We start from the raw sequence: 19,599 nt of genomic DNA, 5'->3' as shown, positions 1-19,599 counted from the left end.
TTTCCTTCTGAGGTTTCAGGATGTGAGGAGGGTTTTCTTCACATTCATCAAAGCAGGTCTGGTTCAGTTTGGACGGGTTTCTGATACCACACGTGACCCGGTTCTGGCCTGGTCTCGGGGAGGGGGGGGTTCTGGTCAGGAGGTCCCGGGCCTCGGATCAGACAGCTCTAGCTGAATCTCCAGAGGAACGATGTCTCAATGCAGAGTTTTATAGCTCGGAGGGCTGGATGGGCCGATGGATCGCCATGGTTACCGTCAGAAACACAACACTGGTTCAGATCAGGACCGGGTCGGACCGGACTAGACCGGACCTTAGTTCTCTAGTTCCCACCGACCCGGTTCTGGATCCTGATCCCCTTCAGAACCTCAGGAGGTTCTGGATCAGACACCAGAGGAAGGTGAAGTGACGAGGGTTCAACACTAGAGGGCAGAGTTTATCCTGGATTTCTGCTGCTGGTGCAGAGATCCACTTATAATAATAATAATAATAATAATAATTATTATTATTATTATTATTATTATTATTATTATTATTATTATCATTATCATTATCATTATCATTATTATTATTATTATTATTATTATCATTATTATTATTATTATTATTATTATTATTATTATTATTATTATTATCATCATTAATATTATTATTATTATGATTATGATTATTATTATTATTATTATTATTCCACTTACAGGACTGTCTCAGAAAATTAGAATATTGTGATAAAGTTCTTTATTTTCTGTAATGCAATTACCTACAATGCCTTTTATCATTTTAATATTGATTATGGTTTACAATTTAAGATTAAGATTCCCAGAATATTCAAATTTTTTGAAAAGGCTTGCAATATTTCAGTTGATTTGTAATGAATCCAGAATGTATGACATTTTTGCATTCAAGAAAATAAAGGACTTTATCTCAATATTCTAATTTTCTGAGACAGTCCTGTATTTATTTTAGACCCCTGGACAGATGAGGAATAGTTTTACTTTTCATCCATCCTGGGCTGTTTTTAAATGCATTACATTATAAAACTGAACCTTGACCTTAATCGAGTAAAAAGAGTGAATTTTATTTGTTCTTCATCATGAAAAATTATGAAAGCAACAAATGTACGCATAAAATACTATAAAATACTCAACCAGCTGATCATCGTTAATGAAGAGTCATCAGCTGATCATCGTTACAGATCGTTAATGATGGATCCTGAGAAGCTTCTGGATGTGTGAACCTGCTCATAAATGTACGGTAAACCCTCACGTTCACAATACGTCCATTTAAAAACAATACAAATCAAAAACACAACATTTCCATGTTTATAACGATCCTGTCTCTTAGTTTCATCAGACGGAACTACAAACATCAAATCCAGTAAAAAACACCTTCAGTTCAAAACTCACGTCCTCTAAAACATTTACATCCGTTGTTCTAAAAAAGCTGCATTTTAGGGACTATTATTATCATTATTATTATGATTATCATCATTATTTACCCCATTATGTCATTAATGGTGTAATATTAAGACTTCACCTGTAAAAAGCTTTTATTACTAATCAAGTTCTGCTACTACTTTTATTTTTATTGTAAACATGTCGTACATAATGATTTTAGCCTTTTTCACATTTCTTGCCATTATTACTTCTTATTTTAATGAAACCATTTTCCTGTGTTTGTTTGTTCTGGTTGCAAGTAAACAGTTTTTATTGAATGTTTTAGTGGTTTTAGTTAAAAAAAAAATTTTTCCAGCCATTCCAGCCATAAGAGACTATTTTTTACAGCTTATTTAAACTTGTTGGTGTTTTAAACCACGTTTCTTAAGTTCTCGTTGTAAATAAACAAGTGTTTTTGAGAATTGTGAGTTTGTGTTTGTTCCTGATTGTGAAATCAAAACCGTTTTTTCACCTTTTTCTTTTTATTCCAAATCCTTCTGATGTCAGAAATACCAATTACACAATCTGGTAGTTTAGATAACAGTGTTTTTAACAAGCATGTTTGCTCTGCTTCTGGATTTAAATATATATAATAATAAGAAATAAAACATAATGACGTGCATGTTCCAGGTGCAAGAAAGCTCATTTTTTAAACTCCTTGTAACAGATAAAGTTTTAATTCCCACACCAGGATCTTTATGAGACACCTGTTCACCTGGAGCTTAAACACGAGTTTATTTGTGCAGCGTCGGCACAATGGATGGTTTTTCTGCACATTTAAAAGATAATAAAGTTCCACAGGTGTGTTTGTAGTTGAATAAGTTTCAACATCGTGGGTTTTATTTCCTTGTATTTAAAGGACCTGTCAGGTTGTTAGTCTTTCCCACCGTGTCACGCTGGATCTGTTATTTACTGTTTAATTGAGTTTTTGCTGCTTTTAATGTTGATGTAAAGAACTTTGAATTACCGTGTGTTGAATTGTGCTACAAATAAACTTGTCTTGCCTTATCAGTTAATCGTTAATCGATTGATAAGGTCATTGATCATTAGCATCCCTGCTAACAATAAGCTTCAGCTACAACTTTACGGTCTTGTTTTGTTTATATATTTTGGTCTAATGCAATGTTAGCATTAATGTTTATTTGTGGTTTTATTATCTTTCATTTCTTTTGTATTTGAATTCTTAATTTGGAACTGTCAGTTCCTTTAAATCAGGCCTAAAAACGTTACTGTTTAATTAGATACTGACCTGCTGGACTCTACTGCCCTTTTTATAAAGAATATTTATTGATTTCAAAGGGTCAAGAATTAAAGGACATTACAGAAATATGCAGCCTCTTTTCAACACGGAACACACTCTCCACACAGATGAACCAACGTAGAAAAGTAACAAAAGATAACCTAAATAAAAAAAATTAAAATGGGAAAATAAAAAAATAAATTAAAAAAATATATATATATGTATATATATATATATATATATATATATATATATATATATATATATATATATATATATATATATATAATAATAATGAATTAAAATAAATAAATAAATAAATAAATAAAGATACAGAGAAAATACAGATACAGAGAAGAATGAAAATGAAATGAAATGAGAGGGAGAAAAAGAGAAAAATAAAAAGGGGGGGGACTTAAAGAGCTAAATGGCGAGTAAAGTAAATATTAATAAGTAACAAGTCAATAAATAAGTAATAACCAATACAGAAGGAGTAATCAATCATGATATCGGAGTAACAGCCTGTTATTTACTGTTTGAATCACCTTGTGTTGATTGTGCTGTTCAAATAAACCTGCCTTTTCGGGTCAACACCAGACTCCTGATCCACATCACGTTTTGTGCAGCTGGTGGTTTTCCATAGACCTGATCCGCCTCACGCAGCGTTTTAGTGTTGCGTGGGTTCTGGGCCGGGCCGTGGGTTCTGGGCTGGGCCGTGGGTTCTGGGCCGGGCCGTGGGCCGGCCCGGTAGGTGTCGGAGTCCCAGCTGCAATAAAAGAGGCGGCGGGGCCGGAGCGGAGCAGAAACGCGCAACAGATCCGCGCAGAAGAGAACAGATCCGGAGCGCAGCGCTGAACAGAACAGCAGCAGCGCAGATCAGGAGCGCAGCGTAAAACAGCAGCTGCGCAAAGACGCAGCGCAAAAGCGCACCAACCAATCCACGCAGGAGCTGCAGAAAACACGAGCCAGGAACATGCAGCCGCTCCGGCCAAACCACTGACGCACCATCCCCGCTCCCCACGCACCGGTCCCGGTTCCGTGGCCCCCCTGCACGGTCCTGGTTCCCCTGGTCCTGGTCCCGGCTCCGCGTCCCCGGACCCGGATCGGACCTCCGGACGCAGCTCCGTTACGAGTGAGTTCCCTTTACTTTTACTTCAGACTCAATAGACCTGTTGAACCCAAACCCGAACTTTGTAGAGTTTCTGCAGCAGGTGTACAAACTTGTTTTCTTTAATTGTATTATTAAAATGCTTTTAAATGCCTGTTCCTCGTGTTTGGACTGATTTGGGGAAAAAAGTTTTTAGTTTCTCTGCAACTTCTGCCCTGGAATATCCTCCAATTTGAACTGAACTTTCGCTGTTTTCTGAAAAAGACCGACAACGAGAATCCTTTCGGCAGTTTCTGTGTTTTTAAAGTACATGTGTTTTTAAATTAGTACTGAAGTTGTTGGGTTTTTTCTCCTACCTGTTACTGAAGTCACCACTACTGCACTTTATTCGCTAAAACAGTTTGCGCTCTCATTTTAATGTTTATTCAGTGATTGCTGTTATTTGTGTGTTATCTACCAGGTCACGCTTGTAAAATAGGTTATGATCTCAATGGGTCTTTTATCTGGTTAAATAAAGGTTAAATAAAAAAATATATACATATATATTTTTTAAAGACTTTTAATGATTTTATTGGCGCAGCTGCGTCGGACGGAGAACTTTCTTTTCCCACTTTTGGAGGATTCGGATTCAGCAGTTCAGGCTCCAAAAACAAACGTATTTTTTGCATTTTTAAGGAATGAAAAACACATTTTAAACCTAATGTAACTTAAATATCTCCACTGACTGGACCCACCGGGACTTTTACGCGGTCCGTCCGTTTATTCTCAGCCGCTGCGGGCTGAGAATAAACATCTGCAGACACAGACACCCCCTCTTCCTCCTCCTCCTGCTCATCACGCAGCTCCGCTAAACGGACCGTAATTAGCTTTAATTAGGTTTAACTAGGTTTAATTAGGTTAGGCTTCATTAGCGGGTCTAGGGGACGTGTGACTTTGCGCGCGGCCGCGGCGGGACGCGGGGACGCGCCTGACAGTCAACTGAGCTGGAGGGCTGAATCAGAAAGTTTAATGCCAAGTTGGTTAAACACACACAGGGGATTAGTTGTGGTGATTGGTGCAGGACAAAGATCAAATATATAAATGTGGAAAGAGAAAATGTACAACAGGAGGTTTTAAAGTGCCGGATAAGAGTCTGTGTAAAGTTGACCTGATGTTAATGTAACACATCAGGTCAGGACTGGAGTCTTTATGTTAATGTAACGTAGAGTGGACGGGGGAGAGGGGGTTTCGGTTCAGGTCGGTTCTTGGTGCCACATTTCCACCCATATTCCATAAAGTTAGACTTTTGTGTTGCTTTTTCTGGAGGAAAGAGGGAGAGAAAGAGAGTAAGAGAGTAAAGAGGGAGAGACCTGACTCTCTCAGACCTCCAGCTGTTTCTGGGAGTTAAAGCTTCCTCCTCTGACAGATCAGGAGTGGATTTGTGCGTCTGGTTGTGGAACCGGAACTTTGAGAAACTGGTGTTCTGTCGATTTCTGCTGCTTTTGTCAAAAAATGCTACCGCTGCATAAACCGACAGCTATCTATCGATTTTTACCCTATATCAAAAAATGCTACCTAATGGTTTTCCACCTTTGTAGATCTACAACTTTACTGTGTTTTTCTCCCTAAACCACTTCCTTGTCTCTTGCCAGGCCGTTATTGTAAATAAGAATGTTCTTAATGACCTGCTGGTTAAATAAAGGCCAATGACTGAATGAATATCAAATAAAGCCATAGAATTAGGTTTTTTTTTTTTCTCTTTATCGTATAATGTTCACAAAGTTTAATGTAATTCATGTGATGGGTAGTTTATTTTGAAGGATCAAATACTCAACATCCCATATTATCCCATTTAAATCAATATTTCAGGGGTAGCATAATCTGATAGTCCAGTAACATCCTATCAAATAATGCTCCCGTCACTTAATGCATTCAGGACACGGGAAGCATCTAGAATGATCTCTGCTGGCTTGTATATATAAATATAAATATACATCTTCCTAGGGATTTTCAGGATGCTCACACGTTAACAGCAGCGTGGACTGATGGGATGCAAGAAATGATGGGCCACAATCAAACTTTGAAAACCGGCTGTAGAACCACAAAGTAGCAGATCTGGACGGGTAGCGTGGACCGACAGAACACTGGACAAACGTGTGGAACCGGAACGTCCCGGCGTTGCTTCCTGCAGGATCGTTGGTTCTCCAGATATGAACCGAGATGTTTCAGCTTTTATAAATCAGCTGGTTGTCGGGGGTCCAGAGGGTCGAGGTCCCACCCTGGACCTCCAGACCGGCCCTGGACCAGACCAGGGGTCGGCACCAGACAGGCTGCAGTTCTGCAGGGTTCTGCAGGGTTCCTGGTGGTTACTGGTGGTTACTGCTCGTTCCGTCCTGCAGGAATCTTCCTCAGACCAGGATCTCTGAATTTAGCAAAAACAATCAAAAGCTTGTTTTTAAGACATTCAAAGCCTGATTGAAATAGGTATTAGATGCCGTAACCTTTCAGGTTCATCCCTTCGTCTCGTCCGGTTCCTTCAGCTCCTTCAGCTCCTTCAGCTTCAGCACCACGGGGAACCAACGTTAAGCTCGTTATTTGCTGCTTTCATCAGCTTTCTGACAAGTTCACCTCCGACTCTGAGGTCGTTCTGCTTCTGTTTCCCCCGGGGGGAGTTGAGGGCCCGGGGGCCGCCGGTGTTTCTGTCCATCCTTGCTACCTGCCGAGAACTGCTACTCTGTGGTTCTGCACAGTCAATTTTCAAAGTTTGATTTCCACGTCCATCATTTCTTGCACGATGTAAAATGGATAATATGGGATGTTGAGTATTTGATCCTTCAAAATAAACGACCCATGACATGAATTACATTACACTTTGTGAACATTATACAATAATGAGAAAAAACAACAATTCTATGGCTTTATTTGATATTCATTCAGTCATTGGCCTTTATTTAACCAGCAGGTCATTAATAACATTCTTATTTACAATGACGGCCTGGTAAGAGACAAGGAAGTGGTTTAGGGAGTAAAACAGTAAAATTGTAGCTCTGTAAAGTTAGAAAACCATTAGGTAGCATTTTTTGATAGGGCAGCACAAACCGACAGAACTCCAGCCCTGCTGAACCTCGAAGGGTTAAGGAGCTCTTCTCTCTCCTCTTTCTCCTCTAATGACCTCCTGCCTGAAAGTCAATTACTTCTGCCAGGTGATCAGAGGGAGGAGACAGCGGGGGGCCGGGGGGCCGTGGGGGACGGGGGGGCCCCGACCTTCACCGGGGCTCGAGGGTCAGTGGCCCCCGCCCTCACGGCTCTTTACCTCCTTCATCAGGAGGGAAAACTCTGTTTCTTAAAAACAAGAACCGGCTCCTCCGTCAGAGCTGCAAACAAATACTGCAGGAAGCCGAATATCTGAAGTGTTTAATTACATAAAAACACAAAAGATAAGATAACATCAGATGTTCCTCTGTTTATCAGTTATCTGTCTGTAAACATCTAAACTGCTAAAAAAAGAAATAAAAAAGAAACAGGAAGCGCTGAAAACTGATGAAAGTATATCAGTATTTGATCGTGGGAACTCTTCTGTTAAACATCTGCATGCTCTCACTGGCACAGATTATAAAGAACAATATAAACTAGACAATTTCCTCGCAGAAATTTTGAGAGTGCCACGGCGGGCTGCTGCCCATTTGTGTACATTTCTGCATTTTTCAGCAATAAAGGTGAAGGACTCAAAACTAAGTCTGAGGACCCAACACGCGACTCTGTATGTCAAACCATGTAAAAGTTATCGGACTATTACATATCGACCAATCAGAAGAAGGGGCAGGGCTAATTTGCACCAATTATGGTCAAGGACTCAATACCGAGTCCAAGGGGGGGTATTTAATATATATATAAAATATATATATATAATAATAATAATAATAACAATAATAATCGGTTAAGGTCAAAAGGTCAGGGGTCAGATTTCTCCTTTTTACAGGTTAAAGTATATGAAGACTTTAGTGACTGAGTCATGTGACCAGTTCTGGCTGAATGAGTCAGCAGCTGAGCTCTGGTTGCCCCGGCAACAAGAACCTCTCTTCAGAACCTTCCGGTTTGGCTGTGAGAAAAACCCAGATTTTGGATTCTGACAAGTTCTCAAATCACTCCGATTTGTGAGAAAAAACGTAGCTCTTAGCAGAAAAGACTTCGTGAGAGACACAGAGCCCGGCAGATTCTGACAATCTTAATTTTATTCTGATATTCCTTAAAATGTGTGAGTAAGCTCAGTGCAAAGACAGAGTGAGATTCTTTTGAAGAAAACTTTTGATTACATTACAGTCAATGGAGACCAAGGGAGGTATTCGCGCCGCTTTATCCCCTCCCCCCCATTTAAATGTTGTGCATACCCCGCCTGTCAAAGTCACATTTTATGAATCCCAAACCCTATGTCTACATTCTGACAAAAAATTATTTGTCTGGCTTTTACGGTTTGGCCGTGAGCTCGAGTTACAAATAAAAATTCAGCTTATTTTTTTACTGTTTCTCGCACTCTAGAAACTGACACCCGCACTCTAGATTTGACAAAAAAGTGATTTCCAGTCCTCGCTTGAGCGCTCATATCTTGAAAAGTTTACATCTTAGTAAAGACCTGTTTGGTGTTTTGGAGAGAAGTGAAGTTTTCCTCCATTTTGAAGTTTGAATGACATTTCTACGTGCAGGTGTGAGAAAGTTAGGTGACTCAGAAAAAAGGTGAATTTTGGCTTTTTAAAAAACTTTTTCCCATCCGCTTTGAATGGGTTTTTTTGTCCTGTTTTTTGGGAATAACTTTGGGAAAAATGGGAATTTCAACACCAAAAGTCATAGCACACTATTCCCGATCGAGACGCACGTTTTGATATATGATTCGCCTGGGTCTTGCGAAATCTGTAGGAGGAGTAGCAAACCGAAATCTGGCCGGAAAATGAAAAATAAACTGGCGCAGCCAGAGGCACTATTGTTATCTCCTCCTCCATTACTATGGCATAGCTATGGAGGAGGAATGCCTCTTGGCGCAGCCGTGGCACTAACTACCATAGCTATGCAGATGACACACAGGTATATATATATATATATATATATATATATATATATATATATATATATATATATATATATATATATATATATACATATATATATATATATATATATATATATATATATATATATAATATTATGTATTACAATGTCACTCTCGTGACGCCGTTTTTTCACCGGTAGATGTTGGATTTTGTTTCATGTAGGTTTGTCGTGTTATTTTGTTTTCTTTCAATTCAATTCAATTCAAAACACTTTATTTGTCCCCAATGTTTTGTTTTTAACTGTATTGTTTTTTAATGTGGACCCCAGTAAGAATAGCTGTGTTTAAGGGCATAGCTAATGGGGATCCTTACAAATAAACAAATAAATAAACAGATTCTCAAAGAAAATATACCGCCGTTCCTGCACGAGGTCCTGGACAGGAAGCACTTTCTTGGATAAGAAGAGAGACTTTCTAACATCAACAGAAGCAAAAGTCCATGCTGATGATGATGATGGTGGTGGTGATGATGAAGAAGAAGATGATGAAGATGATGAAGACCCGTCCAGTAAAATGAGCTTCAGCTGGTCAGAATCCTCCTCGCTGATGGAGGAACTGTTATAGCGTGAGAACGACGGGGGGAAAGGTTTCACCGTCGCACCTCTGTGTCGTTGACGGCGTTGCAGACGTGAGAATTAAGACGTTACAGGTCCGACACCTGAACCGGGTCCACCCAGAATCAGTTCTAACTAGGGCTGCAACTAACAGCTATTTTAATAGTCGACTAGTCACCGACTATTGAAACGATTAGTCGACTAATCGGATAATTAGTATTTTATTCTTAAATCTAGTATGAGGTTGCTTTAATTATGTGGCAAATGATAATAAACACAAGAAAGATGGCACTTCAATGAATTTGATTCAACTTCTTCGGGCTGCATGCATTTCATTTAAGATACTTTTGTCAGGCATAACGTTAAAGCTCTTTTAAAGCCAAAATACGCTTAATATCTTACCAAGGTAAGTCCGTTTCGTTCAACTGTCCGACGTGCTTTCTCTTCAAATGCTCGTGCATTACCAACGTGCTCCCGTGATAAGCAAGTTTGGCTTTGCAAACCTTTCAATTAATCTTTTTATTCACCGTATTGAGGCTAAAATGCTCCCAAACTTTTGAAGTTTTGTTACATGCAGCTGCTGAGACGCTATCGTGCTGCACGACTCTCTGCAGAGATTGTATGAAGTGAGACGCCTCACTCCGTTGGAAAAACACGTCTGGCGACAATTGTGGACAATGGAATTCATTGTCGACAATTTTGATTATCGATTTTTGTCGACAACGTGGACGAATCGTTGCAGCCCTAGTTCTAACTCCACAACAGTTTCAACCCGTTAGCACTAAAGACCGGGAGGACGTCTGACCTCAGCTGAATTCCTGGTTCTGATCTGGAGTCAGACCTGGTCCTGGTGGGAACGTGTCCTTAGTGTCAAACATCAGTTTTTCAACATCGAAATAACTTTTTAACCCAGAACAACAGATGCTTCCAGTCAGGTTTTAAACTGAACCAAAGCTCTGAAACGTCTGACCAACGTCTTTAATGACGTAAGTCTGAATCCAGATGTGGAAACATGTCGGTCTCAGTTTTACTGGATCTCAGATCTGCATTTGATCCAGTCGATCTCAATATTTGACTGAAACTTGAGATCTGGACGGGTCTTTCTGGACCTGGACTAAACTGGTTCAGAACAGACTCAGAGAACAGGAAGTAATTTAACTTTAAATCTGAGCAGAATCACATGTGGAGTTCCCCAAGGCTCCATCCTGGGACTTCTTCTGTTTAACATCTACAAGCTGCCACTGGCACAGATTATAAAGAACAATAATATAAACGACCGTAGCTATGCAGACGACACGCAGGTATATACTAGTGTTTATTACAGACTCTAGTCCAGGATTTATCTTTAGTAGCTTGATTATTGTAACAGCATATTTACATCCACCTTAAAAGATCCGTTAAACAACTGCAGCCCATCCAGCCGGTCTATAAAGTTCTGGACGGTCCAGGACCAAAAAACTCTGTTTATTTCTTTGTTTAAAGATCCAAACCTGCAGTTTTACTTTGAAACTTTACTTTAGAAACTTGATCATGTTTTAACTACTGATTTCATCCATTGTTCTTTTTCCTTTAGTCTAAATCCTGCTTTTTGTTTTCTACATTGGAGTGATGTTTTAATTTCTCTGTAAAGCAGTTTGAATCTCCTTCTTGTTGAATTGTGCTAAACAAATAAACCTGTGGTACGGGGCCGGTTAAAGGAAACCACTAGAACTACATGATACTAACTAAAAGTAATCAAACACTCCCTGAAACAGAAATCCAAACTGATGAAACAAACTCCTGTTAAACTTCTGGTAAAACTCTGATTGAACTGAATCCTCGTGTTGTTCTTAGGGCTTTTATTGTGAAAGAAGAACGGCTTCAGAATAGTTGAAACATCATAAGATAATAACGTATCTGTGACACAAGTTTTATAAAAATGGCTAAAAGTGAAAGGTTTTCTAACTGTAATGAAAAGTAAACCTTTTTTTATTCTTAGTTCCTTTTTTCTTCATAAATATTTATATTTCTGAGCTTTTATTTGTCTTTTTCAGATGAAACACAGTTGTGAGGTTTTGAATATAAAAACAAACAAATTATTCTTTTTATTTTTCTTTCTTAAATCTACGGAGCCCTAAAGGGACAAGGATTTTTTATATATATATATATATATAATGAGTTTTACGCGCGTGCCTTAAACCTTTACGTGAGCGCCTAAAAGTTGTTCTACGTTAGCGCGTAAAGGTAATACATGCGTGAAACTTTTACGCTCACTAGAAGTTTTACGTGAGCGTAAAAACCAGTACATGGGAGTTTTTCTGGAACTGGAACCATCCAGTTCCTGCTCTGTTTATGATGGAAATGACTTTACGTGCTCGTAAAACTTCTAGTGACCGTAAAAGTTTCACGCGCGCACGTAAAACAACTTTTAGGCGCTCACTTAGAAGTTTTACGAGAGCGCGTGAAACTTTTTAGTGAGTGCATAAACGTTTTACGTGCTCACGTGAACAACTTTACGTGCTCACTTAAAGGTTTTACATGCGCGCGTATGGAGCTAGAACAGTCTCATAATTCACAAATGCACAGGATAATTCACACGTGCGTAGGACAAGATACACAAATGTATTTTTGATGCTACACAAATATTTGTGGATTTGTGTGTGACTTTCAGATGTCCATGTGGGGGACGATTTACTCGTAAACCAATCAGATTAAAGGGGCGGAGTCACCTGCTGTTTGAGCTGCGTTCTTATGATTGGCTGAAACAAAGGAAGATCCTTCTGTGTTAAAAAAAACGTATTTGTGGATCGAGTCACGTCAGGGGAGTCTCAAAAGTCACACACAAATCCAGCGCAGCTCACAGACAAAAAAACGTTTGTAAATCAGGTTATATTTGTGTGTGCATCAAAAATACATTTGTATATCTTGTCCTACGCACGTGTGAATTATCCTGTGCATTTGTGAATTATGAGACTGTTCTAGCCCCACACGCGCGTAAAGGTTTCACGCACGTGCATAAAACTCATTGTATATATATATATAAGAAAAATCTGTGTCCCTTTACGGGCTCCGTATAAATCTGACTAAAGAGAACGAACTAATAACAGAGGTGAAGGAGCAGGTCCTGATCAAGGTCCAGGTCAGAGTTATTATCGTTCACGAAAACTAACGAAATAACGAAAACTAAAATTGAAAAAACAATTTCGTTAACTGAACTAAATAAAAACGAAAATTAAAAGACAAAAACGATAACTAACTGAAACTATATTGCGTTTTTAGAAAACTAACTACAACGAACCGAAATTATAGATATAATTTCCTCCGTTTTCGTCCCTGTCAATATGATCAATTTATTCTGCTCTGGCCGTTTATCTCCAACTGGCAGCTACGGCACCTGAACGCCTCACGGTCCGTGATGTCAAAACTAAAACTAAAACTAATAAAAACTCAACTAAAACTAAGCATTTTTGAAAATATAAAAACTAGCAAACCCAAACTAAAAACAAATTAAAACTAACTGAATTGAAGGAGAAAAAGTCAAAACGAAATAAAACTAAACTAAAATGAAAAATTCAAAACTATTATAACCCTGGTCCAGGTCCAGGTCTCTTTTCGTACATGCTCCGGCGTTGGCGGCGGGTTCAGGCCCGCGACCTGTCACCGTCGTCACCGTCAGATTCACCCGCAGACAAAGATCCGTTATTGTCTATTGTTGTTCCACCTAAACCAACCTGATTTAGCTGCTGGCAGGTTTTTATCCTGCGGCTGAATGTCAGTCTGTCGTTGAGGCCTAGACGCCCCGGGCAACACACACACACACGCACGCACGCACGCACGCACGCACGCACGCACGCACGCACGCACGCACGCACGCACGCACGCACGCACGCACGCACGCACGCACGCACGCACGCACGCACGCACGCACGCACGCACGCACGCACGCACGCACGCACGCACGCACGCACGCACGCACGCACGCACGCACGCACGCACGCACGCACGCACGCACGCACGCACGCACGCACGCACGCACACACACACACACACACACACACTTCAACATCCAGTCCTTCCTGATTCGGCTCCTGTTCAAACTAATTAAATCTCTTTAAAGACGTTTAGTTTTATTAGTGCTGTCAAGCGATTCAAAACATTGAGTGATTAATTGCGGAGAAAAGTCGTCAACTCGAGGTGTTTTCCTTCACACCACGAGTCTGTTTGTTAAACCATTCAAAAGTTATGTCAGAAAAACTGAACTATCTAATATCAACAAATCAGAAGAAGTGGCGGGGCTAATTTGCACCAATTATGTTCAAGGACTCAAAACCGAGTCCGATGACACCACCCACGAGTCTTTATGTCAAACCATTCAAAAGTTATGTCAGAAAGTAGGAACTATCAAATATGGACCAATCAGATGAAGGGTGGGCGCGCTTTTTGGCGTCTAGCGTTGCCACGGTAACACTTTTGACTGAGAAAAGTAATGTGCATCGTCGCAGGATGGAGACGCACGTTTTGATGTATAACACACCTGGGTGCACGTTACGGTTCGGGCTGAATTAACTCTCGAAGGAATGGCATATATTGCTCCAAAGTGACACGATTAATTCAAAATGGCCGACTTCCTGTTGGGTTTGGGCCATGGCGCCAAGAGACTTTTCTTTAAGTCGCGACATGATACAGGTGTGTACCGATTTTCGTGCATGTACCTCAAACCGTATTGTGGGGCTTGAGGCACAAAGTTTTCTAGGGGGCGCTGTTGAGCCGTTAGGCCACGCCCATTAATGCAAACCATTAAATATCACATTTATCACCAGGCCTGGCTTGGTGCAAAGTTTGGTGACTTTTGGGACACGTTTAGGGGGAAAAAAGACCTAATTTCATCGGAAGAAAAACGAGAACGAGAAAAACAAAAACGAGAAAAATTCCTACATTAGGGTCTTCGCACTTTGCTGCTGCACAAGTAAATTTCTCCTCTGGGGGATCAATAAAGTTTAATCTATTTTATAGCTGGGGCTAGCAGCAGCCCTGCTGGAGAGCTACCTGGAGCGGCTACCGGTAGCAGTGCTAATTCATGACACAGTACGAGCTTTTTAGCAACGCATTGAGTGACAAAACACGACACTACAACGAAATAAACCGTAAAACTAGCCGAGTGTTTACTTTTGTTGCCTTTAGCAGCTGCTGCTAGTCGCTGTTAGCATTGCTAATTCGTAACAATTCTGAATGTTGTATTTATTGCGTCAGTAAACAACGAGTAAATGGTATGATCCTGATGTCTGACTGGATATGAATGAAACTCCACAGAAGTTTAAACTTTAAACTTATCCAAGCTTTGGCATTGTTGCTGCTGCTAGAGATAGCTGCTAGCTGCTAGCATTAGCTCAGTTTTATTGTTTGACGTGATTCTGAATGTGTGGCGTTTTATTTTATTTATTTAAACTTTAAACTTATCCGAGAAATAGAGTTGTTGCTGCTTCTAGCTGATAGCATTAGCAAAAGTTTTATTGTTTGACGTGATTCTGAACGCGTGACGTTTTATTGTATTTATTTAAACTTAATTGAGTAATAGCGTTGTTGCTGCTTCTAGCTGATAGCATTAGCTCAGTTTTGACATTTGATGATTCTTTTTTTTCTTTTTTGTAAACCTGATTTCTTTGACGTGATTCTGAACGTGTGACGTTTTATTATATTTATTTAAACTTATCTGAGTAATAGCGTTGGTACTGCTGCTAGCGGTTAGTGGCTAGCATTAGCTCAGTTTTGTCGTTTGACTTTTTTTTTTTAAACGTTTTTTTTTACATGATTCTGAACGTGTGACGTTTTATTTATTTTTTATTTATATTTTTTATTTATATAAACTTTAAACTTATCCCAGAAATAGTGTTGGTGCTGCTGCTAGCGGTTAGCGACTAGCATTAGCTCAGTTTTTTTTTTTTACGTGATTCTGAGTGCGTGATTTACGTAAACGCCGACAGATGAGCTAGTCGTCTGGTTTTATTGTTTTACTGTTTTACTCTAAAGCGTCTAACTTTTCCTCCGGTTCTGTTCCGTCTCCCCCCAGAAAGCCCGGCCGGGCTCAGCGTCTCGGCCGCCATCGTCGCCGCCATGGGCAGCAAGACTCTGGCGGCGCCGGTGCCGCTGCACCCGTCGCTGCAGCTAGCGGCTAACTGCTCGCTGGTGCAGAGCTCCGCGGGGCTGCAGCTGCCGGCGGCCGACCACTTCCACGGCATCTACAGCTTCAGCGCCCTGCACGCCATCCACCTGCACCAGTGGACGCTGGGCTACCAGCCCGCGGCGGCGGCGGCGCTGCCGCGCTGCACGCTCTCCAAGCTGCCGCCGCACTTCTCCATGGCCTCCTTCCCCATCTTCCCGCACCTGCTGCAGCCCAAGCTGGAGTCGCTGCCGGGCTCCAAGAGCAAGCCGCGCTTTGACTTTGCCAACCTGGCGGCGGCGGCGACGCAGGAGGACCACGTGAAGGTGGAGGACCTGAGCATGTCGGGCGTCGCCGCGGCGGCGGCCCAGGCCTCGGCCCAGCATCAAACCTCCGGCCTGGGCTGCCTGCTCGACGTCTCCAAGCTGGCGTCGCCGGAGAGGAAGTCCGGCCGCGGACGGCTGCCCTCCAAGACCAAGAAGGAGTTCGTCTGCAAGTTCTGCGGCCGCCACTTCACCAAGTCCTATAACCTCCTGATCCACGAGAGGACGCACACGGACGAGCGGCCGTACACCTGCGACATCTGCCACAAGGCCTTCAGACGGCAGGACCACCTGCGGGACCACAGGTGAGGACCCGGACCCGACTCTAAACTTTCATCCTTTCATCCACAACCCGTCCTGTTTACCGCGGTTTGGCACCACGTCTGTGACTGCGTTTCCATAGAGTCAATAACCCTTTTAAAACCAGAATATTAGCAATAATCCGGTTTTGCACGGTCATGTAAACACCAATAACCCCTGTGAATAACCAGAATTTGCTCATATTCGAGTTTTTAAAATCCCAAATATGAGCCCTGGGTTACTCCTTTTAAAACCCAAATATTGGGTCATGTAAACACCAAACAGAATATCCCCATCAAACGGAACAGGAATCTGTTTTCTGCACATGCTCTGTTCACAAGGAATCCTGGTCTTTTGAGTCCAGGAAGTTCTTCTAAACACGGAGAAACCAAGACCAGGAGGAGACTAATCACTTCATAAATGTAATGAAGGATATGAACATTTCTGCATTTGTAGACGGTAGAAAGTACCGGGATAGAAGATTTATAAGAAGGTGAGAGAAAAGTTGCGCGAAGCAGGATTTGTAGGAACGCCAAACCAGATCAAGCTCCGAAGAAGTGAAATGACGGGAATTGCGTCATGACGTTCTCCGTGTGTCGCTGTTTTGATCCAGATATCCTAAATGATTAATTACCATGTAAACGGAATGTTTCAGTAACCGGAATATTAGCAATAACCCAAATTTTGACTGATGGAAACGTAGTCAGTGACCTGGGCTGCGTCCGAAATTCCCCACTTCCACCCTATTGAGCAGCAAAAACACTTTTTTACTGCATCCAAAACATAAGTACGTACTCAGTAGTATGTACTATCCATACTCATTCTGGATAAATGTATTAGTGTGGATTGATGGACACTAGCTAAACAGAAACTTCCCCCAATGCAGCGGTGTTTGGTTGCTAAGTGTTACGCAGATACTTAGCAACCAACAAAAATGGAGGCTAACGCGTGACATTTTATTTTATTTATTCAAACTTTAAACTTATCTGATTAATAGCGTCGTTGCTGCTGCTAGCATTAGCTCAGTTTTGTCGTTTGACGTGAATCTGAACGCAGGAAGTGCTGCTGTTACCATGGTAACAGCTCCCCCTCCCAACGGCAGGAAGTGCCGTGTGGTTCTGAGTAGTACGTCCGAATGAATGCACACTACTGATATTTACTCAAAAGTGTGCCGAACTTAAGTATACTATTTTAGTATATACTGTTTAGTACGGCATTTAAGACGTAGCCATTGTGACCTCTGTTAGCGGCGAGGTTACCGGGTTTGTTTGGAGGTTGCCATGCCAACCACGTGGAAGTAGGAAACGCCAGGGGCTTGTGCCTCAAGCCCCACAATACGGTTTGATGTACATGCACGAAAATCGGTACACACCTGTATCATGTCGCAACTTAAAGAAAAGTCTCTTGGGGGCCGCTCGGTGGTGCAGTGGGTTAAGCAGCGGCTCATATACTGAGGCTACAGTCCTCCTGCAGGGGTCGCAGGTTCGAATCCCGGCCTGCGCACCTTTGCTGCATGTCATCCCCGATCTCTCTCTCTTTACCCCTTTCATATCTGCAGCTTGAATAACGGGCCACTAGAGCCCAAAAGAATCTTTAAAAAAAAAAAAAAAAAAGAAAAGTCTCTTGGCACCATGGCCGAAACCCAACAGGAAATCGTCCATTTTGAATTAATCGTGTCATTTTGGCAAGTCGTACTTTAACGAACTCCTCCTAGCAGGATCGTCTGTTCCACATAAAACTCAATCAGGAGACACAAAAGACGTTAACGATGAAAAATTATCAAAATCGTTAGTTTTCTTGAAATGGCGTGGCCGTGGCACTGCGTCAAACTTCAACGTTAAACAGGAAGTGATACTAGTAGCTGATTGGTTAGGTTCTATTCTCTGCCATAACTTTTGAATGGTTTGACATAAAGACTCGTGGGTCGTGTCATCGGACTCGGTCTTGAGTCCTTGAACATAATTGGTGCAAATTAGCCCCGCCCCTTCTTCTGATTGGTCGGTATGTGAGCCGTCGCTAACCTCTGCCGTGTCCCCGCAGGTACATCCACTCCAAAGAGAAACCCTTCAAGTGCCAGGAGTGTGGGAAGGGATTCTGCCAGTCCCGGACGCTGGCGGTGCACAAGACGCTACACATGCAGGTCAAAGAACTCAAGCCCGCCAAGGGCAAGTGACCCGGCCCGGGACCGGGAGGAGACCAGACCGGGACCCCCTGGACTTCATCTCAGCCTCCGAGCCTCTGCGACCTCGTTGAGGTTTAACGCAAACACCGGACCTTAAACAGAACCGGCGGCGGCCGTTTTTCCTTCAGGAGCTTCAAATCCAAAGAGACGATTCTTTTACGCTTCGTATTTTCTGATCAAAGCCATGTTAGCGACACACTTTCCCTCCTTTTTTTAATATCACAATGTTATTTTTGTACAGATGCATCATATCAAAATGTATTTTTGCACTTTAACCTGATTATTAATTATTGACATATATCACTGGATTTCTTAAACTTATTTTCAAAATGAATAATCATTGTCAAATAAAATATTTTACTGTAAGAAGCTGGGCGGTTTTAGTCATCATTTTGAATGAATGAATGAATGAATGAATGAATGAATGAATGAATGAATGAATGAATGAATGAATGTTTTTTCGGGTTTATTTTCGGGTGTGTTTCAGGTTTTTTCGGGTTTATTGTCGGGTTTTTTCTGGTTTATTTTCGAGTGTGTTTCGGGTTTATTGTCGGGTTTTTTCGGGTTTATTGTCGGGTTTTTTCAGGTTTATTTTCGGGTTTTTTCGAATGAATGAATAGTCTTTATTTCGGTCTTAAGCCTTGTACAAGTTAAGCCATTTTTACAAAACAAAACATGAAGGAAGTAAAATAAACGTTGCTTTTGCTGAAAAGCTGCAGCTGAAGCCGAAGCTTCTACGCCTTTTATCTTTATCTTCATGAAAACAATGCATAAAGAAGACAAAAACATAAATAAGACCAAATATAAAATTGACGTTTCACATCCTAGAATGTTTTTGATAATATACTTTATAGTTATACTGTTTTATATTTATTTACAATATTTTCTTTAAACATTTTCTTAAACTTGTAGTTAGAACTGCACATTTTTAGGCCGTTATTACAACTATTCCAAATTTCTCTAACCTTAATTGATGTACATCTCTTTTTTTCTAATATTAGTTCTTACTGTCGTCGTCTCAAACATGAGTTTCAGGTCAGAGTTTCTTTTATTTGGAACAAATCCTGAATGTAGTTTGGAAGCAGTTTCTGCTTTAAAGGCAAATAAAACAGTTTTCTGCTCTGCTATATCATGGAATTTTAGAGTATTATATTGTCTATACAGGACTGTCTCAGAAAATTAGAATATTGTGATAAAGTTCTTTATTTTCTGTAATGCAATTAAAAAAACAAATGTCATACA

The 19,599-nt window shown here is 41.0% G+C and overlaps 1 protein-coding gene across 2 annotated transcripts; it reads left to right on the top strand.

The window, feature by feature from the left end:
• Window positions 1–3,459: 3,459 nt before the first annotated feature.
• On the top strand, window positions 3,460–18,687 carry osr1 (odd-skipped related transcription factor 1). Of its 2 annotated transcripts, none has more exons than XM_061743546.1 (3): window positions 3,460–3,806; window positions 15,467–16,180; window positions 18,216–18,687. In XM_061743546.1, exons 2-3 carry the CDS (start codon window positions 15,507–15,509, stop codon window positions 18,346–18,348), a joined length of 807 nt encoding a protein of 268 aa, XP_061599530.1. In that variant the 5' UTR covers window positions 3,460–3,806; window positions 15,467–15,506; the 3' UTR covers window positions 18,349–18,687. The 2 variants fall into 2 exon arrangements, with proteins under 2 accessions (XP_061599530.1, XP_061599529.1); XM_061743545.1 differs by having other exon boundaries at window positions 15,463–16,180.
• The last annotated feature ends 912 nt before the right edge of the window (window positions 18,688–19,599 follow it).

Source organism: Cololabis saira, chromosome 16, assembly GCF_033807715.1.
Source record: "Cololabis saira isolate AMF1-May2022 chromosome 16, fColSai1.1, whole genome shotgun sequence".
Taxonomy (NCBI): domain Eukaryota; kingdom Metazoa; phylum Chordata; class Actinopteri; order Beloniformes; family Belonidae; genus Cololabis; species Cololabis saira.
This window is presented reverse-complemented; position numbering and strand designations above follow the sequence as displayed.

Coding starts and splice junctions, on each gene's coding strand:
- osr1 (XM_061743546.1), top strand. CDS start 15,507: ATGGGCAGCAAGACTCTGGCGGCGCCGGTGCCGCTGCACCCGTCGCTG. Junction 16,181..18,215: donor GACCACCTGCGGGACCACAG/GTGAGGACCCGG, acceptor GTGTCCCCGCAG/GTACATCCACTCCAAAGAGA.